Here is a 26,637-nt window from a genome sequence, read left to right on the forward strand (position 1 = left end):
ATAATTGGCCCAAAGTCACTCAGCTAATACAATGGCTGGGATTCTGACCCATGCAGATAGGAACTAGGACGCATGCTCTTAACCACTGTGGCATAAAACGACAATACTTCTATGACTAGAGAATACCTAGATGGAGAGAGGAATGTTTTTTTTTTTATGTGAGGAAGATCGGCCCTGAGCTAACATTTGATGCCAGTCCTCCTCTTTTTGCTGAGGAACATTGGCCCTGGGCTAACATCCATGCCCATCTTCCTCCACTTTATATGGGACGCCACCACAGCATGGCCTAACAAGCGGTGAGTAGGTCCATGCCCAGGATCCAAACCGGTGAACCCCGGGCCACTGCAGCAGAGTGTACACACTTAACCGCTACGCCACTGAGCAGGCCCTGAGAGAGGAATTTTTGACAGTGGATTCCTTAGGGGAACTGGGTAGGTCAGGCAAGAAAAGTTGAGGAGAAGACAGACTTTTTTTTTTTTTTTTTTTTAATTAATTAATTTATTTATTTATTTATTTTATTTATTTATTTATTTATTGTGAGGAGATCAGCCCTGAGCTAACATCTGCCAATCCTCTTTTTTCGCTGAGGAAGACTGGCCCTGGGCTGACATCCACACCCATCCTCCTCCACTTTTTATGGGACGCGGCCTCAGCGTGGCTGGAGAAGCGGTGTGTCGGTGCGCGCCCAGAATCCGAACCCGGGCCGCCAGCAGCAGAGCGCGCACCCAACCGCTACACCAGGGGGCCTCCCCCGAGAAATAGACGTTTAAAAAACGTTTTATACCTTTTCTGCTACCTGATTTGAAACAAATAAAAACTATTTTGCAATAATAAAAGTTATAGAAATGAAAAAAATTAGTCATAGAATTTCAAAAATTTTAACGTTGTCAATATTACTGTAAATTTTACTTGGATTTGGTCGTTGGAACTAATGTGTCTTTCTTGGCCCAAGTGTTGATTGAATCTTTCTCCTACTCAGTGCGTATACTCGCGGAGGGTCACTGCCTGTGCTTCTTCACTCGTCCTGCCTTCTTTCTTATTAATGCTGATCTATCAGTAATTTTCAGTTGAAGACTCGTGCAACAATGAAGTCACTGCTCACTACTGCCCACAGCAAAGACGAGACTGGGCGTGGGTTGCACACCCTTCCCAAGGTGTCAGCTATGACCCCACCTCTGTGACCCACTCCACGAAATGTATCAGAATGTCACTCAGTGAGACACACTAGCACAGGGCAAACCTTGAATTCTCTCCATTTATTTCTTAGGGAAGTTATTTGCAAACCCAAGTACCCTATTATTAGTAGCAAATAACTTACAACATGTTTTCCAGCTGACCCAGGCACACCAGCGTGTGCCAGTAGACCCAGCCTTCGCAAACAACAGCTCTAGGCCAAGAAAAGGGAGACATGGATTCAGGCTGAGGGAACAGAATGTGCAAAGACACGGAGGTGTGTAAAGCATGTGGTGTATTCCAGGAAAGAAGCTTGTGTGGCCGAAACTTCCAATGCAAGGGATGGCAGGGGTGAGGAAGTGTTGGAAATGAGACTGGAAAAATAGATTCAGGCTAAACTCCAAAGGACCTGAAGCTGTTATTTACTGGCTGTGTGAACGGGGCAAATTGGATGAGCCTCAGTTTTCCTGTCTTTGAAATGCAGACGATAGCACCTTCTTCACAAGGTTCTGAGTATAAAATAAGAAATATGTGAAGGGCCTGGCACTGAGCTGCCCACAGCAAATGTTGGTAGCAGCTCACCTCACTGTTTCCTACCCTTCCTGCTCCCGCCTGGATAAAGGAGTGTGGACTTGATCCTGTAAAAGAGAGTCTTCAGGATTCTTAAGGAAAAAAGCCCCATCTGTGGTCAGACCAGTAGCCTTTATTTCAGAGAGCGCTCTGACAGCGGTGTGCCAGGGGGGTTTGGAGAAAGGCAAGATTGGAGGGGACAGTCTATTGAATCATTTAATTTCAGTAAATTTTGTTTGGTAGGTTACTTCTTAGCTCCTTAAATAAGATTTTAAATATTCTTAATACTGCATTAACTCTCATGGAGCCTAAACCATCTTTTTAGTTCTTCCCAGGGACTACAGATATAATCTTGATTTTACATTTTCCCTTTTCTCATGTTGCCTAATAGCTGGTTCCTCGTGTTGACTGTTGCCACACCACCACCACATTCTTGTGCATTCTTCCTTGAAATACCACTTTAGGTTTAATCTATGTTTACTAAAGTTTTTCGAAGAGCTTCCATTGCATCATGACCTGGGAATTCTGTCACTTACTGACGCATCGTGGGCTTCACCTGGCCCAGAAAGACTATCTTGTAGGCTAAACAAGAAAGTATTTTCACTGTAACACATCATTTTAATAGCTTTTTAAGGCATCGTGGTATATAGACCTACATTTAAATATTGGCTCTTTCATTTATAACTTGTGTGACTTTAAGTGAATCACTTATCCTCTCTAAGCCTCAGTTTTCCCATCTATAAAATGGAGAGAATGGTACCTGCCCAAGGACACAGAGGTTATTGTAAGGATTAAATGAGATATAAACAGTGCTTGGCTTGTAGAAAGTACTTATATTTTAATTTATTTTCTGATTCCATTAAAATAAAACTTGCCCATCCTAGAAGTTTTCCGTGGAAAAAATTTTTTTTTTTTTTTAGGCAGCAGACTGTGCTGGGAAGCTGTTCATCTTCCATTCCTCCTTGCCGACTGCGGAAGCACCAGGGAAGCTCAAAAACAGAGATGACAAAAAACTGATTAATACGGACAAAGAGAAGGTATTTGTAAACAGTTGCCCTTTGAAGTGTCCATGGGTCAGTTTTTAAAAGAGTAAAGAAAGGGAAGGAGTCCTTTGTGTAAGAAACGGGGAGAAGCTAAATGTAATGTGTAAATCCAGGACATCATAGATGATACAAATATTTCGAATTGCAAATAATTTAAGAAATTTTATATTCGTAGAACAACTGATGCCTGAAATATACCTAAATTAAAATAAGGTCTCAAACTTTTTTCATGTATAGTCTGTGTAAGAGACTGGGTGATAAGACTATTATAGAAATGGAGGAAGTGGGGAGAAATGCAGAAAAAAGATAAAAGGGCGAGGGAAAATGTAGACTGCAGCATCTGACAGCACTCCTGAGGCATGAAGTAGAGGGGCCTGAGGCTCAAAATATGCTTTGCTCAAACCCTCTGACAGTGTAGCCATGGGGGAGACATCCAATACTGGCCACGTGACAGCAACCAGGTTGCCTCCTCTGGGGCCATAACGGGAGGACAGCAATATCAGCTTCATTCGAGTTGTGGGAGGATCACAGAAAATTGCGCATATATATATTTCACATGGCTGACCCTGGCACAGGCGGGGTGTCAGTAAGTGGCTGTTGCACTGATAAGATCACAATTCATTTCTTCAGCCCAGTTCACTTAATGGGAAAAAAATTGTTTTTTCATTTTAAGGAATTTAGTAAGAATTCAATAGAAATTTAAAATTTTAACCAAAAACATTTTGTGGTTTTCTTTTTCCTTGTGTGCATCTTTTTCTTTAGATACTTTTCCAGCCCCAGACAAATGTCTATGACTCACTGGCCAGGGACTGTGTGGCTCACGGCTGCTGCGTGACACTCTTCCTCTTTCCCAGTCAGTATGTGGACGTGGCCTCTCTGGGTCTCGTGCCTCAGCTCACTGGAGGAACCGTTTACAAATACAACAATTTCCAGGTAAATGCTGGCAATTTGTTCGCCTCGGTTTTCCACTGCCGTTTTACTTGAGGTGCTTAGATCACAGATTGAGAAAGTTGTGCCCCCTTGTGGGCAACTGACAAATGTTAATTCTAGAGCGGATGGAAAACAGTGGATATATGGTTAAGCAATTGCTCTCCTGCTCCCTAAGTGTTTGGCAGCAGATTGAGCTCATTCAGCCTCAGAGGTGAATATCAATATAAGCTTCTATGATGGGGAAAAACATATTTTACGTAAGATTTTTATATTTTATATTAAATATATTTAAGATATTGTTTTAAAAAGTGACTATATATTTGTTTTAAATTGTTACAATTTGGGAGATCAGTTCATTATACCCCTCTCTTGTAAGCCTGAAATGAGAGACAGAGTCAGGAGATGATCAAAATGTCAGCACCGTAATGGCCCTGGGTTGGCAGGCAAGTGGGCTCGCTAATGCGTCACCTTCAGCATGACAAACTCACACACCCAGGCCGAAGGTGGGCACAGTTACAGCTTCTCCTGTGGACAGCTGTACCTTGAAAACTTACTGTACTGAGGGGCAGGAAACATGTGCCTCCTGCAGGCAGGCTGCCTCCCCAGAAAGAGGATGCAGCTAAGAGGCTGAGCTATGCCCACCCGGTTCCTTTTCCCAAACTACTAATCAGATAAGTCACCTGCCCTCACCTGAGGAGAAGGGGGCAGGAGGGTGCCTCTAATTCATGTACCTCCGCGTGGAAACATGGAGTGGGCATGAGTGTTCCCCCAACATAAACAATAAATGTTAATCATCATCTGTTTTTATTTATCAATGAAATTATTTTTAATCGCCTAGACACATTTATATTGTAAACTAGTTAAGGGATTTGATAAGACCTAAGATTGGAAATGAAATAAAAATGAACAAGCTTTAAGAACCCTTTCTAAGATTTCTGGATAAAGTAGGTCTCAATCAAGATTTTAAAAAATAAGTGAGAATTGTTAAAGTATTTTACTGCCATCTGGTGGACATTGATCATACTTTATTTTTTAGATGCATTTGGATAGCCACCAATTTTTGACTGACCTCAGAAATGATATTGAAAAGAAAATAGGGTTTGATGCTATTATGAGGGTTCGTACCAGCACAGGTAATTTTCATTTATACTATTTTTCAAGTCTTTGTTGTATAATTGTTCCCTCTTCAAAATAACAACAGGCCACCAAAGAAAATAAGAGTAAAATAATGAGAACCAAAATTTCTCTTTTTCCCCATCCTTAGGTTTCAGAGCCACTGATTTCTTTGGTGGAATTTTTATGAACAACACCACTGATGTAGAAATGGCAGCCATTGATTGTGACAAGGCAGTGACTGTGGAGTTCAAGCATGATGACAAACTTGGTGAAGACAGTGGAGCCTTAATCCAGGTGATTTAAAATGTGTTCCCATCTTTTGCTTTTTAGTTGGTTACTGACAGTGATCCATGGAGAAACTAAAATACCATCAACTGTGTTAGTCTCTCCATGAAGAAATTCCACTCTATTTCTCCAAAAGCAAAAGTCATTCGGTTAGAGCACTCAGTTGTGTATTCTCCATGCTCTGATTCATATATGCTATTTCTATGAAGTAACAATTATACGTCATTGCATGAGAGCCCAGCAGACTTATGGCCAGTATCATAGGCGTCAGCTGGCTGACTGCCAGCAGTGTTCTGTTCTTTCAAACTTAGCACCCATTCACTCATTTGTTGCTCTCCTGCCATATGTCAGACACCATGGTGAGCACATATTATCCTGTTATAAGCAAGTATAAGTAGGATTTGGCTTTTTAGTAAACAAAATTAACTAGAAGCCGTGGAGACTTTGAATTAAAACAAGAACATTATATCTAGTGGTCATAGTTTTCAGACATGAGCCACACTTAAAGAATGGAGAGAGGTTGGCGTTAAGTTGAGGAAGAACTCTAACTAATGTTTATTTGAAAGTCACAGATATTTGGGGAAATGGTTACTTGTTTGCATTCTTGAAATGTATATCATCAGCATAAAAGTGCTGAGGTGCTAAGTGCATCATCACAGCTCATTGTGTGTTTAAGGGAAGTGAGCCTTGAGAAGGGCCATGAGAACGTGAGGGTGTTATTTCTGGACCTGAATCCCTGGTAATAAAATCTGAGATATGGGAAATGCAGACTAGTTGTGGAAATGCAAACAGATATTTACATATTAAAATTTAAGTTTAAACCAGTAGAAGGCTACATAGCAACCCAGTGTATGAATTGGTCCTGTTCCTCCCTTATTTGTTGTTGTTCAACCTTTAGCAATAATAGAAGAAATTCTGTGGAAAAATTTAGAGGTCTTTCACCTGTACGCAGTGTTCTGTAAATGCAAATAAGATCAGACTCGCTTGGGGGATGTGTTGACCAGAAAAACACGTGTCCTCGATGTTGCTTCTGCAGTGTGCCGTGCTTTACACGACCGTCGGGGGTCAGAGAAGACTTCGGATTCACAATCTCAGCTTGAACTGCAGCTCCCAGCTGGCTGATCTCTACAAGAGCTGTGAGACAGACGCCCTTATCAACTTCTTCGCCAAGTCAGGTAACATTTGCTAATCCTGTGGTGCAGTACACCTTGCCTAGTAATTCAGTCAAGAGTTGTTGGTTAACTGAGTTAGTAGCTGACAAGTACTGTGGGGATACAGCCTATTGGTGGGTAAATTCAGAACTTATAAAAGCAAAGGGTCAAGGAGAATAGTCAGCATCTCTAACTCTAGATTAATAATGGGATAACTCAGTTCAGGCCCAGCTACACAGTTTTATTTAAAGTTTCCTTCCTGAGGGGTCTGAGTTGACATTTAGGAAGGTGATACTTAGATCTTAATGTGATATGTGAGTGTGCCCTCTGGCCCACGGGGATAATGGAAAGAGACTGTCCCTAATGTTATCTATACGATGATAATTATGAAATGAGAGGGGCCCAAGGTGGAATTTTCTTTGGTTCCTTTTCCTCCATCAAGTTGCTACACTTAAGGTCTCTGTACTTCTCCTTCTAACACTAAGGTGTAGAAGCAGCAACAGTCCAGCCTGTCGGAATTCAGGACATCAGAAAATGGCAAACTAGTCTTTCTTTTCTCTGTGTGTAGAATTCTGTTTCTAATATTCTGAGGAAAAATCTGGACCAATTACTACCTTTTGTTATAGGTAGGCCGTTGTTCTCCATTGGCCAGATCACCACAGTTAGTCAAGCAGAGATCATTAGCAAATGATAATAACATTTTAAACCCTGTTATTCCTGGCTGGGTGTTCTAAAGATAATAGCAATTTGTTTTCTATTATTCTTATTATTTGAAGGGATCAATTTCTAAGCTTAAAACTTTGATGTCCTTTTCATTGTTTTGTGCAAATAGCTTTTAAAGCAGTTCTGCACCAGCCCTTGAAGGTCATCCGGGAAATTCTAGTTAATCAGACTGCCCATATGTTGGCATGTTACCGAAAGAATTGTGCAAGTCCGTCTGCAGCAAGCCAGGTAAGCTACCGATTGTACTGAGATGCTGCAGTGTTACTAACGACCACTCCTTCCTTCAGCATTTAACAGTTGAAGGCTTATGATATTTCAGGCACTTAGATGCCACGTAGTAAAACAGACAACCAAGAAGATTGAGAATGCCAGTTTTGGGGACTGTGGTATTTTTACAGACAACATTAAAAAACTTAGTGGCTTTACAAGATGCATGAACCAAAAAAATGTGTGTGCATATTGGATTGACATTTACTACATTGTATATACACAAAAGAATATTATATGTAAGAAAATGTCATCATATAAATGAGATTCTCTTTTGCATATGAAGATGGATATTTGGTTGTGAAATGTGTGTGCTTGAATACTTTTTAGACATATTAACAATCGAAGTTGACATGAACTGATGGCAGTAATGACTTCTTTATATTTTATAAACCTAAGTATAATTTATAAAATTGGAATTCCTTATATTTAAAAGTTATTAATAGGTATGAAGAGTTTTGAAAGAATTGGCTCTGGCCATCATCTATGAATTTGAAGTTTGAGACTTTCCTTTAAATAAACCTCATTTAGACTCTCTCCTGTGAAAGAAAAAGTAGAACCTTATGTCCACATTTATTTTTGCATCTGTTCTCTTGTTCACACTCTTCCCTCTGTGGTCAAAGCTTGCTGCCATTTCTCATAGCTGTGTATTGAATTTCTGAGCATAGAATTTGGATTATAAGAGAAGAGGTGGGAACAGATGGGAAAAGTTTCTCATTCATTCACTGTCGAAAGTGCGTGCTGAGAAGGCATCTGAAACCCCACCCCAAAGTGAGCCTCTGGCAGCAAAGATAATACAGATAAATTTGGGGGCCAAATTCATAATCTGGGTAAAGACGGAAAATAAAACAAACAGTTATTAGCTTGGACTTTTCACAAAAATTCCTGTCTGTGCTGTCCAGAGTGGTTAAGTTAGCCATCCATTCTTTCATCTGTGTTGATAATCACATAAGCAGCTCTTAAATCTACATATGAGCCTCAGTCCTCCATTATTCAGAAGATTTGCCGCTTTGGTCAACTCCAGTGTCAGTAGTGTGTCACAGTGTGCTTGTTTAATTTAGACAAAGCCCACCAGGTGCACCTGGATATAGTCCAGTCGTGAGCACTTTACACCCCAGTTTTAGTATTTGTTTTAGAGCCCTGGAAACATTCTTCTGTCTCTGGAGTATCTCACACTTCAGAAAGGTTAGTTGACAGGGAACAGTACAGTTAGCAGCTTCCCAGGAAGTTTGCTAATGTTGAAACAATTGGATTCAAATATCTTAAGTTAAAAACAAATCTGTTCCCTATTTAAGGAAAGAAATAAAATCTGTCGGTTCCTTCTGGTTTAAAAGTTAAAAGCTTTATCTCTACTACGAGATCATGTGTTTATACCATTTAATTATTTCTGGAGTAAAAACATTATCATGCAAAACTTTGTCTGAAAAAGTTGATAGAGATTATTCCTGTTTTCATGGTGAGATTTTTCTTTCTCCATTAGCACATTACATTTCAAGTATACCTTTCAACTAATGATATGCTTTAAGATATGATATAACTTAGATAACTTATGATTATCCAGCGTGAATAGAATGGCTGGACTTGGAGTTCTCTTCAGAGAATGTAACTTCAAACTTGGTGCCCTCCCATAGTTTACCTGAGAGAAACAGTATTTGTGGAGAAATTCCTAAAGGAATTCCACTATTTTGCTATAGAGCCCAAAGTTTCCTTGATCCAAACAAGACCATTAAGGAGTTGTAAACTTGGGTTATATGATACTGGACCTCAGGAGAACTGCTTTTACTGTATGCCAGGGACTAGGCTGAGGCAAGAGAGGTGTAAAATTTAAGGAGACACCACTCTGGGGTCATATACTGGGGTAAGACATATAACTACAAACAACATTAAACAATTTTTTAAGCTTACATGAGCAAAGTAGTTTCTTTTTATTAAATCTAATAGCTCACTGTTCTGAATTTAAATATATTGCATCATTTGGGAGTATAGTGATTTCAAAAATGCAAGTCAAATGACTTACCTGCAAAATAATAGGGTTTGTTTTTTTAATTCATTATCACTTCTGTCAATTCAAAACCCAAAGGAGAGAGAAATGCTCCAAATACAATCAAACTGGGCTCATAGGAATTTCCACTCCCTCCTTAATCACACCTTTTCTCGCCAACAATAATTCTGTTGTTTATGGAAAGGATAGGAAGGTGGGGGAAAGAGTTTATAGTGGCCATCTGTTGCTACATTTCCTTCCCCACCTCAAAGATGTTGACTAAGACTGTCTCCTTGTTTTCTTTCACTCTAACCCCATTTTTCTTCTTCATCATCAATTTTCCTCCTTACTTACCTACTGTTTTCTTCCCTCTACCCCATATAATCCACTCTCCTCTAATCAGACTTTTTAGTCTTGATAGTGTCATCATAAGCCAAGTTCATCCCTTTGTGCATTTAGGACAACAGATTTCTAAACTGTGTTAGTGTGACCTGATTAATGAGAAGCAACCAGTGAAATGGCAAGATAGTATTTAAAAACTGTACATACATGATTCTATAGGGGAATCTAAAAACATTCCTAATCCATAATATTGAGATGTCTAACTGGAACTAGCTCAGAACTAGTATTGATGCCACATGGCTGTGTACTATGACCATGATCTGGCTCCTGTATCTTTGGATCGTTAAGTTTCCTTGGTTGAAAAAGTAATCCAGTACCAAATGTTGTCAAATAAAAATACTTTACGCTAGAGAAAAAATTATAAGAAGAGAGTGTTCTACTCATACGAGGAAACACGTATTTAACTGTCTTCAGTTCTTTGAAAGGAGATTAGAAGTTGAGAAGGGAAACAAACTGCAAAGTACAATTGTTCTGAAATATGTTTGCCTGAACCAGTCAAAAAGTTCTCTCCTACGAGTTACTTACTTAGTAGATCATGAGAAGAGACCTATGATGTAAAGGGATTTAAGGTGAGGAATAAATCTTAACAGAGCCCCAAGGGAAATTTTCTTTTCAGTGTGGATTCTGATAAGTGTACAGTCATGTACCCCATAACGACGTTTCAGTCAATGGACCACATATACGATGATGGTCCCATAAGATTAGTACCCTATAGCCTAGGTGTGTAGTAGGCTGTACGATCTAGGTTTGTGTAAGTACACTCTATGATGTTCACACAACAATGAAATTGCCTAACAATGCATTTCTCAGAACGTACCCCTGTCACATGACTATATATTCTTTTTCATCAAGATAGAAAGCTAAAAAGAAATCATGAATTTATAGACCAGATATTTCTATTTACAAATTATCATTGTCTCCTAAGTATTCTTTATCTTTTGGATATTTCCTTTTCCATTGACCTACTGTTAAATGGAAGGAAGTGACACTCAGATCAGTCAATCTTGATTTTCAGCTATTTTTATAAAATTGAATTGGAAAAAGGTTAAACAACACAGGCAGATTAGTTGTAATTTTTAATTATTTGTCATTTTTTTACTCATCAAGTTGTGTTTCTAGAATTGCTGCATTGTGTTACTATTTGTAGCATCACATTACAGAGTATGTACTTTGAAGCAGTTAGAAGAGGTCACATGAGCCAAAGTGAGGATGGAGAGGAGGGTACGGGTGGATTATTAAGGTAGAATTGAAAAAATTCATTTACTAATTGAGAGTAAAGAAAAAATGAAATTCAGTTTCATCTGGTGGTTCTAGTATCTAAAATAGGAAACATAAGAGGAAGAACATGTTTGTGGAATTATAGGGGTTTGATTTTGCCTTATCATACAGCAGTGACACACCTAACCTCATGAAGCATTTCCTGTTTTCATTTGTATCTGTAGTGTTGCAATCTCCCTATTATGTTTTATCTCTTTATATGTCTATCACCCCTAATAGACTTCAGGCACCTTGTGACGTGGACTGTGCCTCATTCCTCTGTACAGTCATTCATCGCTTAACAACTGGGATACATTCTGAGCAATGCGTTGTTAGGTGATTTCATCATTGTGCGAACATCACAGAGTGTGCTTACACAAACCTAGATGGGATAGCCTACTACACACCTAGGCTGTATGGTACAAAGCTTATGGGACCACTGTTCTATATGCAGTTCGTCCCTGACTGAAGCATCATTATGTGGCACGTGACTATGTATCCTTGACACTTTGCACAGAACCTGTGACAGTGGCATTCAGTAAGTGTTTGATGAGTTTATGACTAACTGTGTGTGTTCAAGATGCATGAAGAGAATAAAGGAAGAGATATCTCTTGGGCAGTTGTAAATGCTGTTCTTGAACTCAAGAGGTAGACATTGGTGATACAGATTAGGAAATCGCGTATTTCATTTTGTTTAATAAACGTGTATATCATACTATGTGCTAGGCACTATTATAAGTGCTTCACAAATTAATAATAATTTATTCCTCATAACAACCCCATGATCATGAAGTAGATGTGCTATTATTCCATTTTTAGATGAGAAAAGCAAAGAAAAGAGAGAGTAAGTAATTTGCCCAGGGTCACATACGTAGGAAGAGGCGGAGCTGGGACTGCCTCCTAGGCAGTGGGTTGTGCTGATAATCACTATGTCAAGCTCCTACATAAATAAAACCAACTGCCATTCTCTGAATACCTACTGTGTGCCAGTTTCTGTGCTTTACATGGGTTACCATTTAATTCTCACAATAACCTCAAAAGCAAATGATGTTTCTCTCTGACAGATAAAGCTCAGCAGGTCTTTCTCAGTACAGCCCAAGCAGCTGAAACAGATGTCTTTCTTTTTCAGCTTATTCTACCAGATTCCATGAAAGTATTGCCAGTGTACGTGAATTGTTTGTTAAAAAACTGTGTGCTGCTCAGCAGACCAGAGATCTCAACAGATGAGCGGGCGTACCAGAGACAGCTGGTCATGACCATGGGTGTGGCCGACTCGCAGATTTTCTTCTACCCACAACTTCTGCCGCTAGTAAGCACGCTGCAGTGGTGCATTTCCTAGCGGAGTCTAGAAGGGAATCATATTTTGTCCTTTTCCATATGTTATATCTGAAACATTTTGTTCTTAAGAAGAAATATAATGTCCCAAGCGCCCTCATAATATGTGGTGTGGGACTGAAGGCAGGGGCTCGTGGAGCACGTTGTGTATGTGTCAACATGCGCCGAGTGCGGTGGGGGGCGGGATTTGAGGAAAACTTCACTGAATTGTTCAGATGATTGCTTTTCTTTCCTCATTCCCAAACTGGTAATCTTAAATTGAGTAGGCAGATTGACAAGTCAGTAAACAAGTTGGGGCAAGCCAAGCTTCAGTTGTTGAAGAAATCTACCTCATAGCATTAAAGGAGCCGATTCGCGTGCAGATGGGATTTTACATGCACACGTGTGTTTCTCTGTTTTTATACAATGTACAAATGTCTAAGAGTCACCACATTTAATCCGAATGGCTACGATTAGCCTTGGCGAAATGCAGTCAGGGGTTTACCAGCAGTGTATATTCGAGGATGCCTGCATTGTACCAGATACTTACCGCCCCAGCCCTCAGAGAATTTACTTGGTGTGTATTCTACTTATTTGAAGCCAATCCTTAATGTCTTGCATTCCCCTGTGCTGTGTGATTAGGCTCTTTTCCTCTGAGACCTACCAAGTTATAATTGAGGTATAAGAGCAGGGAAAGTGAATAGCTTATTTCTAATTCCTATATTCAAACTCATCCTCAGGCTCTCAGGAATAGTGCAATCAGTGTTAGAAAGAGTTAAATTAGGTCAGAAATAAAAAAGCTATTAATTCTTTCAATCAGTATGAATGGTACTTGTAAATTATTGCAAATGATTGATTTTCCAATAAAATTAGGTTATCAACAATCTATACGCCAGAGAAACTAGAACTCTAAGGGGCAAGAATGTCACTACTCCACTAGAATTCCTTTGCCGAGGTCACCGCTGAGCAACTTGTTGCTAAATCCAACGGGCAGTTTTCAGTTTTCAGTCTTTCCTGACCTGTCGACAGCATATCACACAGTTGATTTCTCCCTCTAAAAACACCTTCTTCACTTGGCCTCTCCTGCTTCCCTGGCTTCTCCGGCTGCCTTTGCTAGTTGATCCTGTTTTCCCTGTTGGAGTACCCCGGGGCTCAGTCCCTGGGAAACTTCTCTTTTCCTCTGCACTCAGTCCCTTGGAGGTCTTTTCTGTCCTCAGGGCTGTCACTGACATTGATACACTGATGATTCCCAAGTTTGTATCTCCAGCCGGACCTCTGCCCTGACCTCTAGGTGTGCCTGTGCCTGTAGCCTACTGAGCGTCTCTCCGTGGGGGTGTAATGGGCATCTTAAACCAGGCTCTGCTTCTCCTGCAGACTTCTCCATCCCCATTTATCGCTACTCCCTCCTTCCAATTCTTTAGGCTGAAAGTTTTGCAGTCACTCTTGACTCCTTTCTTCCTCTCATCCACCACATCTCATCCATCAGCAAACATGTCAGCTCTCTTCCAAGAATATCCAGAGTCCAGCTGCTTTTCACGCCCTCATCTATCATCCCCCAGACTCAAGCATAATCACCTCTCCTGTGAACGATTGCTGTAGCCTCCTCACCAGTCTCCTCGCTTACACCTTTGCCTCTCCAGTCTGTTTATGGCACGGAAGTTAGAGTGATCCTGTTAAAATAATTGTAAGCTCATGTCCCTTCTCTGCTCGGAACACTCCAGGATTTCCCATTTCAGTAAAAGCTCAAGTTCCTCCCACCCTGGCCCAGTGCTATCTGCACTCCCCTTCCCTCCTTTCTGTCTGACCTCATCTTCCGTTACTGTCCCCTTGCTCACTCCACTCCAGTCACACTGGCCTCCTTGCTGATCCTTGAACATCCCAGGTAGGCTCTTGCCTCAGGACCTTTGCACCAGCTGTTCCCTCCCTCTGGAATGCTCTTCTCCAGATATCCCCATTGCTCCTTCTCTCATCTCCTCAAGTCTTTACTCAAAAGTTGCCTTCTCAGCAAGCCTTCCTGGGCTCCCCTATTTAAAACTGCACCACCACCACCACTGACACGCCCTATCCCACTTTCCTGCTTCTTTTCTTCATAGCACTTAACACCATCCAAAATTCTATATATTTTACTTATTTGTTGTCTTTTCTTCCCTCCAAAAAATGATTCGCTGTACAAGGCAAGGATTATTGACTAGAACAATGCCTGGCACACAGTAGGTACTCATTAAACATACACTAGAAGGAAAGAAGGGTGGGAGGGTGGGAGGAGAAAGGAAAAGAAGAGAGAGGACGGAAGGAAGGGCAGACGGATGGAGTTTTAACTCTCGAGCCTTTGCCTACACAGCACACATTGGACGTCAAGAGTACGACGTTACCCGCTGCTATTCGCTGCTCCGAGTCCCGTCTTTCAGAGGAAGGAATATTCCTCTTGGCTAATGGTCTTAACATGTTCCTATGGTTGGGAGTAAGTAGCCCACCAGAACTGATCCAAGGAATATTTAATGTGCCGTCTTTTGCACATGTCAACACAGATATGGTAAGTATTTTTTCGTTGTTTTTGTGGTAATATACAAACACAAATTCTTAAATGTTTTTTGCTCATGTATTACAAAGAAGAAAAAACAATAAGGCATATAGTTCTGTATAAGAATGAGAGAATCTCATGTTTTAATGAATAACAATTAGCTGGTATAAAGTTATTTGTATAAAGTATTATCAAACAACCAAAATATGCAACTTTAATAGAGATTGCCAGCCCTTCCAGATCAATTATCGTGTGTCGGTCACTGTGCTCTTGATACTTTAAATACACCATTTCATTTAATTCTCATGACAAATCAGCGAGGCAAACAATGTTATCTACATTTTATAGAAGAATCACTTGAGGCTCCCAGACAGCTTCTTCCAGGTCGTAAGTGGCAGAGGTGGGAACTGAACTCAGTTCCTATGCTCCGGGCTCATCACTGGTGCTGAGCTGCAGAGTCAAAGGCATGCAGAGATCTTTCGTCCATGTGCAGCTGTAGACCAAGTCAGATCACTGAATTACAAAATAATAATCCCACAAAAACAGGTTATATACCCCTCTGTTGCAATCATTACCAAAGAGATTGTGGGGTTCATGTGGAATGAATACAAGTAACTTTACTTTTAAAGTACAGTAGGAAAACCCAGCAATTACAATTTTTTGGGAGTCAACATTTATTGCAAACCTTATTTGCAGACCATTGTTGCGTGAGCACCATTGCTCTGATGGTTATTGTCTTACTGTGCTTGAAGGTGGACTCCTTGTGAATTCACGTGTAGAACTCAGCAGATAGTTTATTCCCTGAGGCCTCACTTATGTTACGGCAGTATGGCTTACGGCTAGTTAATTCTGCAGTTTCTGGTATGAAGGTAGATACATAGCCTCTTGGAGGAAGGGGCAGGATTAAAATTCCAGGCTACATAGATAGGTGGTCAGTTTAGAGAGCTGCATATCCATTATGAATGTCAACAGTATATTTTTAAAGGAATTAAAGTAGTCCATATCCCTTTAAGAGACTAGTTTTAGGATGAAGATGAAGTTTTAGAAATAGTAAGATGTCTGCATGTGGTTGAAATTAAGGAATCAGAAATGCAATTTTTAAAAAATAAAAAAATTAAAATTCAGTAGGCAAAGAGCTATGAGTCTGAAGAATGTTTATATAAAATTTAAGGAAGCCTCCTCTTATTTCACATTGTATTGATGAAGTAGACATTCAGTGCATATTTGCTGAATTGAATATGTACATGAAATAGCCGAAGTCTCTCCTCCACAGAGCAGCAGATCGGCAGCTTTGTGCTTCTATCAGCATCCCTCTGCTCAGCCTTCTTCAAAAAAGAAAACACCAAATGTTGCTTTCTTTTTAGAGGCAGTTGGTACTTCGAGACATATACATAAAGTATACTTATGTTATTTATTGAATAAAAAGATCTACTGTAGTGTCAAAGAATACACATAAGGGATGGAATGTGAACATAAATGATGAATTTCCTGCTCTTCTTTTTTTTTTTACAACTCCTGTGAAAAATACTGGCCATGATCTTTTCCTGAGACTTGTGACTTTGTGGTAAAATGCTATAACTCACCTTTTCTTTTTGTGTGTGTGTGTGTGTGTGTGTGTGTGTGTGTGTGAGGAAGATCAGCCCTGAGCTAACATCCATGCTAATCCTCCTCTTTTTGCTGAGGAAGACCGGCTCTGAGCTAACATCTATTGCCAGTCCTCCTCCTTTTTCTCGCCGGAGCCCCAGTAGACAGTTGTATGTCGTAGTTGCACATCCTTCTAGTTGCTGTATGTGGGACTGGCCTCAGCATGGCAGGGGAAGTGGTGCGTCGGTGCGCGCGCGGGATCCGAACCCGGGCCGCCAGCAGCGGAGCGCGCGCACTTAACCGCTAAGCCACGGGGCCAGCCCCAGTCTAACTCACCTTTTCAATGGCTAACTCAAAGAGGATATATTAGCTCTTGCTGTCTTCTTGCTGAGAAGTAAGCATTAGCATTTTACTGTCTTAATGGAAGAAGTCCAAGTCTAGATCCTTCACCCCCCCAGAGGCCACGTACAGCTGGATAGTTTTGTAGGCTATTAACCAGATTTAAGGGAAGTCTGAGAGGCCACATTCCCCTTGAGAAATCAGCCTCTGGTGGGTGGTTTTAATGTTGGAACAGTGGTACTTGGATGGCATTTTCCAAACATGGTAATGCCTCAGGGTCCTGCACCTGATCGGCTGATGGAATAAAGTACTTCCTTTTCTCTGCCAACGTGGCCTTGAAATATCCACCTTGCAAAGGGATTAAATATCACGGTGAATGTGTGATGTACGTGTGTCAAATTCCAGAGAAGGGTTCTTATTTTCAAAAGACAGATCATTGGTGGAAATGTATGAAAATAAGAATGAATAATTTTTAGTGCATTTTTCCACATTTTTGGTATTTAGGTAAATGAACTAAGCCAATAGTCAACATATGGCTTAAAAGGATGTTTTTTAACTTTAACATTCTAATAATCTCATTGCTTCTTCTATCTAAATGTTATAAATTGTACTGAAACTTAAACTTTGATTTTCTTAAATTTAGACATTACTGCCTGAGGTGGGAAACCCGTACTCTCAAACACTCAGAATGATAATCAGTATTATCCAACAAAAAAGGCCATATTCAATGAAGGTAAAAATGAGATTTTATTTTTTTCTTTATTCAAGTGTTCTTTTTTAAATTTTATTACAGACTTTTAAAATGCAAATCCTATACTTTTATAATATGATCTTTGATAGAAAACTCACATTAACCTCTAAGTATATCTAGCTACTTATCAATCACAAACATAAAAAAATAAACAGCTATCACCAGGGGTTAACCATGGCTTATCTTACTAAGTATTAACTTAATAATCATGAAGATCCTCTTCATGGTTTAGTAGCAATTGATAACATTAACAGGCTTTGAAATGAATTTTCCTTCAGTGCTTAAAATTAATTATATGTATATCTGAACATTTGTTAAATTTGATGTTTACAACTTTTGATTTATTATTTCTGAAAAGTTTTGTTATTCTAGTCCTTCTAAGCCTTCTAAGCCTTTTTTCGAGTTTAAAAGAATTTAAAATGTCTGTAACTCAGGAAGATTATGCCTTGTTGCTGAGTCCCAGCTACTCACCTGTCTTCCTTCTCAAGCTCAATATTCGAGTTTCGTGGAATTTGGAATGTACAGATGATGATAGTCTATTACTGCGCTACTTCCTGCACAAGTATAGGACACTCACTTGGAGGCAGGCCTCAACAAGAGCCAAGATATTATGGGGCCAAAATGTGATGTCAGCCTATCAACATTCTTAACTGTGAAAGATACTCGCGCATGCAAACATCCACTTTAGGTAGAGCATAGGTAACTGAACTAATGAAGAGCTTTACAATCTCGAGGACGTCTGGGTGAACATAGAACCTTTCCAGAACTGCTTTCACACCACACTGCACCTACTTGGGTTCAGTTTTAGGGCAAGCCCTAAAATTTAGTTTGGCAAAGAAGTTTGGCCAAATTAGTTTGGCAGAGAAGGCTCAAACTAAACACTTTCTTCACACGACACTCTATAAACTGCCTGGAGATATGTAATGAAATCTTAGGGTCTCATGCAACACAAATTGGAGACCACTGGTGTTGAGAAGGAACGGCGATGATGATCTGCCTCTGCCCCAGCTGCAGCAACTGCAGCTCCACACTGGCCCCGTTTGCAGAGAAGAGGCCAGACTAAACGTGCAGGCCAGCCCTGTGCTCAGCAGCCCCTCGTTCCAGGAAGAATAAAACTTGTCTCTCCTCTGCTTTCTCCCACCTGCTCCAATAACCCCTGATCAAGGCCATGTTAGCTTTGGTTATTGAAACATCTGGGGTAAGCTCCGAATATGGTGTGTGAATAAAATATAAGCAGTTGCATGACAAAATAATTTTAGCTTGAATGCTTAAAGAGTCAGATTTTCTCAGTGCCACTTGCAAATTTATCTGTTTGCAAGATCTCTGTGACCTTTTCAGGGTACCACCTCTATAAAGAATTTGAAAATCTAAACTCTACACGTCTTTCTCCCAAGGCTGAAAATTCATTCCCTATTCTATTTCTCAACTCAGATCATGCCCAGACACACTTCATCAGAGAAGTTTTTACAGTGAGCACCACATGAAAACCAAAAAGATAACCCAAGTGAATGGCAGCAATAGAAAATACCCCACAGATGAGCACTATGAAATTCCTGCCATTAATTTCCAAGGAGAAATTAAATTCTAAAAGAATTGGAGCCTCAAATCCTTCCCTCCACCATGTCTCATTCTGCCCCATCTCAGCCTGAGTTGTATCACTGAGACCAGACCCACACTCCTGTTGCACACAATGGACAATGGCAGAGTCCTAGTGGTACATGGGAGAAGGACACAACCCAAGTAAAAAGAAAATAGCCTTGGCTTCAGGCTCACCCGGATGTGAGCCTCGAACTCCTTTGGAGAAGTTTCCATTAAGGGGTTAGTTTTGCTTCCCTGTGTCAGAGACGAATGTGCCAATGCACACAGCTGTTCCAGTGCCCCTCTCAGTGCCTCGCATCCGAAAGCCGAGACATCACGCATGTCTGAGTCCACATGGAGCTAGCTGAGCTGCAATGGTAGCAGCAGCGGTGGTTGTTAATGTTATTATATTAGTTTAATTAGTTCAGGGGTGGTTTAAAGCTTATCAGCCTAGGGTCCAGGCCAAAATAACATAAAGGAAAAAAAACAAGCTGTGTTGACAAAATTATTCTACTCGATAACTAAAAAGTGTATGAAGCAAGAGTAGGGAGGGCTGGGCCCTCCCAGCCAAAATGTACCGTGCCTTCCCCGCTGCAGCTAGTGACGCTGGTGACGGCAGGCCCTACAGTAGCTTCACCACGTGAGAGCAAGTGAGGGATGCCCTGGCTCCTCTTAGTTATACAGGAGGCAGGTGGAGAGACATGGTTTTGCATGTGAGGCTCCATTAACTGCACTCCTGGCTGAGTAGATATGAAAGTCTGACCATTCTGATCATTTGCTCTGACTTCCCAACCCAGGAAGGAGTAAGGGGGGAGAGAGCAGGGCTCAGAGAATTCATGACAAAACTGCCCTCTCCAGGCTTCTTCCCCATGCGTGTCTTCCCTAGAGCAGCGCTGTGCAGTAATGCAAGCCACGTGTGTAATTCTACACTTTCCAGTAGCCACATTGAAAACGTAGAAACTTATTTTAATAATATATTTTATTAACCCAGTATATCCAAAATATTATCATTTCCACATGTAATCAGTATAAGCAATGATTGAGTTTTGTTTTCTTTTGCATGCTAAGTCTTAGAAATCCATCATGTCTTTTACATTTACAGCACATCCCAATGCGGATTAGCCACGTTTTGAGTCTCACTAGCCACATGTGGCTGGTGGCTACAGTACTGACAGCAGTGCCTCTCAAATCTCCCCCCTTTCCACCTACACTGCACTAACTTGGATCCTGATCATCGCCCACTGACACACTTCCAACTGCTTCCTACCTAGTTTCCTCCATCTCTCCAGTACATTCTATATGCTATTACCAGTTCTTCTATGGCAGTTTCACTGGATCACGTTTCCTACAAAAGGCCAAACTCATTGTTATGGTCATGTGTCCCTAACCTCCCACTGACTTTTAGAAGCGTGTGCTAATTTACATGCCAGCCTGGCACATGCCACATGTTTCCCAGGTATGGAATGTTCTCTACCCCACCCCCATCCTTAAGGAAACCCTACACTATCCTTTAAGGCTCCATGCTAGTCACCAACGTTGGGAAGCCTTTCCCATAGCACTCTGCTTATGTTTCCTTGTTCCCACTTATCATTGTTTGTCTTGGTTTTTGTGGGTTTCCGGTCAGTGCCTCCCTCCACTCCAGATAATAGGCACTTTCTCATCATCCTCCAAGGCCTTACAGACAGTGGACATTCTGTAATTTTGGTGAAACTGAAGCATACAAAATTGAGCCACAGTCATAAAATGTTTATAACCAGCTAGCTTGTTATTGTTTTTTTTTCCTAGCTCACAATAGTAAAGCAGCGAGAACAGCCAGAAATGGTTTTCCGACAGTTCCTGGTAGAAGACAAAGGACTTTACGGAGGATCATCTTATGTGGATTTCCTTTGTTGTGTTCACAAGGAGATCTGTCAGCTGCTCAATTAATTGCACCTTCTCTGTTGTTGCTGTTACATTTCTAAGGAGGTAATCTCCTCCTTGGTGCCTAATTCTCCAGGTGATAACAGGCTAGCTTTGATTTCTTGCTCATTTTCAGAATCGCTCTCCAAGATGGCATTTAGAACTCAGCTTTGGTGCTCAGGTATAAAGCCAATGAAGGGACCGTTGTACCTTAAAGGGAACAGTCTGTTTCTGACTGCACAATTTTTAACTGTTAAAACTGATGCAGCTGGCATTTCATGAAAGGCAGAGTTTACAGAACTGTAAACATTCTCGATTTTCTTTCTTTGTGCTAGACAGATAAATTATTTTTCAAAATGTATAGATTTGGGGTAAAAAGTTGTGTTGGTTCCTCTCCCATTTGCAGTGAGGGAAAAAAACCTTAATTTTTACATTATACTTAATTTTTTTAAACCATGTAACCCCATTGAACACATTTTTCAACTTAAGGTTTGCATAGTGGACTTTTAATAACCTTGGAATCTATTTGGTAGAACAATTTGTGTTCTATGTTTTTTTCATAATTCTGTGTTGTGTATGTTAACACTATTGTTGAGTTGTTGTTTTGTCTATAAAACTGTCTTTATCAATATTCTTAATGGTTCTCTGTACAATTTTGAAGGTTTCTACCTGTATATAATGGATCTTAACCAGTATCAATAAATCACTTCATATGCTCCTACTCAGCTGGTAGAATTCATTTTTTAGGTATTTTGAGATTTTAAAAAGAAATAAGGGTAGTACTCAAAGTGTCCTGGAAAAAAGTTGTCTGGATGGATCATTAAGATCAAATCAGGAAAACTAAATTCTTTGAGAGTTGAGGAGTATTAGGTAAATAAATAAATCTAAGAAATATCGGAGACAGTGTACTTCAGAAAGGCATTTTAAAATTTTTCTAATATGTCCTTGTGGGCAAAATAAAAACAAGCTACGTGAGACCATTACTGATGAATAGACACACACCTAGGAGAGTGGTTTTGAGTAGTGTGACACTGGCATCTGTCCTTATCTGCCCTGTTCAACTTTGATATCAATGGTATGAATAAAAAGAGCTAAAGTACGCTGAGTCCATATAATGTCCCAGAACTGCACCATATGTTTTGTGAACATCTCCACATTGCTTCCTCACAGCAACCCTGGTCTTATCATCAGCCCCATTCACAGACGAAGAAACAGGCTGGAAGCGGTTACATACTTTGTCTACAATTACACAGCTAGTAAGGTTTATTTATAAATTTGTACGTGTCATGAAATTGAGTAGAATAACAAATACCCTGACAGGATTAAAATCTTCCCACAAGTTAGCCAACTGGCAGGATGTTTCAGATGGACTTGGATGAGTTCAACAAGATGAAATGTAAGATCCTGAACTTGTATCCAAAAAACAAATGCACATGCAGATACTTCTTGGAAACAACAGTTTTTAAAAAAGAACTTATGGCGTTTGTCAGTATGAAACAGGAGTGGGATGAAAGTATACATGACCTCAAGCTGCTTTATTGCAAGGATAGCCTGCCAAATGAGTACCGTAACGGGCCCACTCTAGTCTGAGGTGCGACCACACCTAGAGGAGTGTTCAGTTTTCGGCATCACGCTCTATGTGAGATAGAAGCCCAGAGCACATTCCTTAATTCACTGGAAGATAGTCTAATGATTGTTCTGTGTGTTCCCTAGGGTGTAGAACCAGCACCAATCAATAGAAGTGATAAGGTACCACTCAGTTGTAAGAAGAACCTTCTAAGTAATTAGGTATTCAAAGAACATGCCATTCCAGGAGGTAGTATGTTCTCACTTAACAAATATGTATTGCACACCTTCTATGTGCCAGGCACTATGCCCTCTACTGGGGAGACAGACCACAGTGAGCAGCACTAGCAAAATTGCTGCCATCTCTACAATTACGGTAGTTTCATAAATGCCATGATATGCTATATATAGCATTTATATATATATATTTTTTATATATATCCCTGCTATGCTAATATATATAGCATTATATATATAGTAGGGATAGCTGACCTTGTCTAGCCAGGGAGCAGGGTAGTCAGTAAAGATTTCCCAGAAGTGCTTATATTGAAGCTGGGACCTGAAAAAAATTAGTAGACATTAGCCAGGTAATTGAGAGTATTGGTGAATATTCTAGCAGAAGGAAAACTATGCACAAAGGCCTAGGGTGGGAGAGAGCATGTATTACCCTTTCAATAAACTTTAAAGAACTTAAAGTTGGCTGGAACTTACTAGGGAGAGACAAAGTGGCAAAGGATGAAGCTGCAGAGGTGCATAGAGCGAGTCCCGGTCGAGGGGGAGTCTGGACTCCATCCGAAAGGCAAAGTGGAGACCTTCCACGTGACTTCAGCGAGAGTGACCAGATCACTCGTTAGGACTGTAACGGCAGAACTAGAAGCCAAGAGACCATTTCAGAGGTTATAAGAGGAGTCCATTTGAGTACATGGTGGCTTGAATCAAAATAATGGAATTTGACAGGGGGGGATAGGAAGGAATTGGAGTTTGTGAGGGAGAAGAAAGTGTCTGAAAATTATTTCTGTTTTGGGCAGCTGGGTAGACAGTGAGACCATTCCCTAAGAAAGGAAACACAGGAGTTGAAGCGGATTGTGTGATGTGTGTGGGTCTCTCTGTGTGTCGAGGCTAGTAGTTCACATTTGTACTTATGAGATAGCTTGTAAGCTATGCAAGTGTGATAAACTATAGCACCTAAAAATATAGGTCTGAGGCTCAGGAGAGAGCTCTAGGTTGGAAATTTGCAAGCCGTCTACATATAGAGAAAAAGAAGCCACACAAATGGATGAAAAAACCTAGGACAGTTCTGTAGTGAGAGTACAGCAAATCCCTGAGACAGACAAAGAGAAACCTGAGGAGACTCGGGGGGAAGGGCCAGAGAGCGAAAAAGGAAAGCCTGGAGAGAGGATGTCACAAAGCCAAGGTAAAAAGGGTGCTTGGAGAGGGTGGGCAGCCAAGTTACAGGCTTCCAAAGACAAGTGAAAATAAAGACTAAAACACATGTTGGAATTAGTACATACGTCATGGGTGACTTTGGTGAGAGCAGTTTTACTGGGATCAAGGAGCTTGAATGCTGCATTGGAATTGGTTGAGGAATGAGAGGCAGAATGGAGGCAACTCAAGAAGGGGATGAGAGGGTCACAGGTGGAAGGGAGGATTTCTTGTTTTAAGACAGGCAATGATTTGATATTTAAATTGTGGTGGAAAGAGGCAAGTATTATGTTAAGAAAAAAAATAGCAGCAATACTGTTTCATTTTTCAACTCCAAAGAATGTTGAAGATTGAAGAAAGAGAAAAAATACTTTAAAAAGCAAGACTCTTGGAAGACAGAAGGGAATATATTGAGTACAAATGGAGTGATTAGCTTTCAATGGTAGGAGAAACCCAATATATAATGGAAGTGCTCCAGTGAATTCTGAATGACCACTTGCCAAAAATGGTGAGTGCTGCTCTGTGGTGTTCTGAAATAGTCTCCCCCACCCCCAAACCTGGAGAGGCAGGAGAGCATAATGGCTAAGTGCATGGGCTCTGGAAGCACTGACATGGGTTTCTATACTAGCTCCATTACCTGTGTGATGCAGGGTGAGTTAGAAAACCTTCTGTGCCTCGGTTTCCTACTTGATGTTTCAGGGATTAAGTTAATAAGTGTAAAGGGCCTAGAACAGTGCTATTATTTCAATGTTCATTGCTGTTATTATTGTAAGTTTTTTAACTAAACTTGCTAAGGATCATGAAAATGAGGGCTAATCTGACTCCTAATTTTATTTGCTGCTATGCCATGAGTATCTTAATTGATATCATCAAAATCAAGCTATCTATCTTTAAATGCTATAGAAATGTCCAATTAAAAGATGGTTTCAGGGGCTGGCCCAGTGGCATAATGGTTAAGTTCACATGCTCAACTTTGGCAGCCCGGGGTTCGCAGGTTCGAATCCCAGGCATGGACCTACGCACTGCTCATCAAGCCATGCTGTGGCGGCATCCCATATACAAAATAGAGGAAGATGGGCACGGATGTTAGCTTAGGGCTAATCTTCCTCAGCAAAAAGAGGAGGATTGGCCAGGGATGTTAGCTCAGGGCCAAACTTCCTCACCATAAAAAAAAAAAAAAAAAGATGGTTTCAGAGATTAAAATAAATCCATCAAGTAGCCTAAGCTGCTTTCAGTGTTAAAAACCAAAACTTCAGTAATATATAAACCAAAGGCAAAAATTTGTATTTTGAATGTTGAGGAACCATTATGGAAAAATAAGAGTTCACTCGCTCAACAAGGCACACCTTTGAGGAAGTTACTAAATGGCAGTAACTTTACTTCCTACAAGTCTAACCTAATGACAGTAGACTGAGAATAATTAGGAATGGTACGTTAATTTTTTTAATTAACATATAATTAATGTTAATTTTTTATGTTCAACAGTCAGATGGAAACGTGTCTCTGTTAATAAACCAATGAAGAATAAAGATCAAAATTTACCTCATGTTTTTGAACATGGAAAGAGAATTTGAAACTGAACTTCAGCTCCACTAGGAGGCGTTATACACTAAAGTGTCTGAAACTTTCCAGAAAGGTTAGTCAGTAATCTTCCAGAAAAGACAATGCTTTGGGGAGAATTGACCATGTAAATTTTAATTTACACAAGATGAAATCCTGACTAATCTGGATAAAAAGAAAAAACTCTTAGTTGAAAGAGGCAATAGAAATCCCCTAGTCCTTGTCTCTAATGGATGTTTCTTGGCCTCTGCTTGAGAAACAGTGATGAGAGGTACTCCTTCTCAAATGGCCATTTATGAACAGTTCTGTTAGAAAATTATATTTAGCAGACTCTTTTCCTGAAATTTCTCTTTTTTGTGCAAGCTGTCTTTTGAGACCACAGGTCATCATCACACTTGATGGCAGTGTTCAGATAGATAGTTCAAAGGCGATCACATATCCCTATCATGTCCCTTGTCCAGGCCAAACTCTTGCAATTCCCCACGAATGTCCTCACAAACATGATTTCCAGAGCCACTGCCATCTAAACTTAATACATAAAAATCCAGTTGTAGGGGCCAGCCCGGTGGCGTAAGGATAGGTTACGTCCGGTTAGGTGCGCTGCCCCGCTGCGGCGGCCCGGGGTTCGCCGTTCGGATCCCGAAGCGCTGCTTGGCAGGCCATGCTGTGGCGGCGTCCCATATAAAGTGGAGGAAGATGGGCATGGATGTTAGCCCAGGGCCAGTCTTCCTCAGCAAAAAGAAGAGGAGTGGCAGATGTTAGCTCAGGGCTGATCTCCTCACCAAAAAACAAAAAAAAAAAATCCAGTTGTAAATCACATAAAGAACAAAGTCAATTTTGGGAAGCAAGATGACTAGTGTCTAGTTAAGGAAACTACCGGACAACAATGGTGACTGCAGACGCAGTCTCAAGAGCACATGAGTTGTGCAGAAGTTTTTAGGGTGTGCTTTTTAGCTTGATAACATTTTTAAAAACTGTTACCAGTTATAAATACAAAACTTTTGCAATAACAATTTTCAATTTTAAGACCTTTTATAGAATGAACTAGTTTCTTAAGTCAGTATTTTTCAAACTGAGGTATCCCTTGGGTCCATGAAAGACTATTTCTTTATAAACATATTATTGATGTTTAAAAACTACAGTTTTAGGATATCCCATGGGATTTAGATGTGTGTTACCCAATCAATATTTTAGGGACAGAATAT

The 26,637-nt window shown here is 40.4% G+C and overlaps 1 protein-coding gene across 2 annotated transcripts in view; it reads left to right on the forward strand.

The window, feature by feature from the left end:
* Positions 1-21,605, forward strand: part of SEC24D (SEC24 homolog D, COPII component) — a 102,143-nt gene extending 80,538 nt beyond the window's left edge. For both annotated transcript variants that reach the window (XM_087437686.1, XM_014784554.2), the window contains exons 14-23: positions 2,664-2,780; positions 3,549-3,719; positions 4,753-4,849; positions 4,981-5,126; positions 6,154-6,292; positions 7,101-7,219; positions 12,028-12,207; positions 14,554-14,745; positions 17,300-17,389; positions 20,771-21,605. In XM_087437686.1, coding sequence (XP_087293812.1) covers positions 2,664-2,780; positions 3,549-3,719; positions 4,753-4,849; positions 4,981-5,126; positions 6,154-6,292; positions 7,101-7,219; positions 12,028-12,207; positions 14,554-14,745; positions 17,300-17,389; positions 20,771-20,911 — 1,392 coding nt within the window. In that variant the 3' untranslated portion in view covers positions 20,912-21,605. The remainder of the gene's footprint in view (positions 1-2,663; positions 2,781-3,548; positions 3,720-4,752; positions 4,850-4,980; positions 5,127-6,153; positions 6,293-7,100; positions 7,220-12,027; positions 12,208-14,553; positions 14,746-17,299; positions 17,390-20,770) is intronic.
* Positions 21,606-26,637: the final 5,032 nt, after the last annotated feature.

The sequence above is a fragment of the Ceratotherium simum genome, chromosome 12 (assembly GCF_057802395.1).
Source record: "Ceratotherium simum simum isolate JZ-2026a chromosome 12, ASM5780239v1, whole genome shotgun sequence".
Classification (NCBI taxonomy): domain Eukaryota; kingdom Metazoa; phylum Chordata; class Mammalia; order Perissodactyla; family Rhinocerotidae; genus Ceratotherium; species Ceratotherium simum.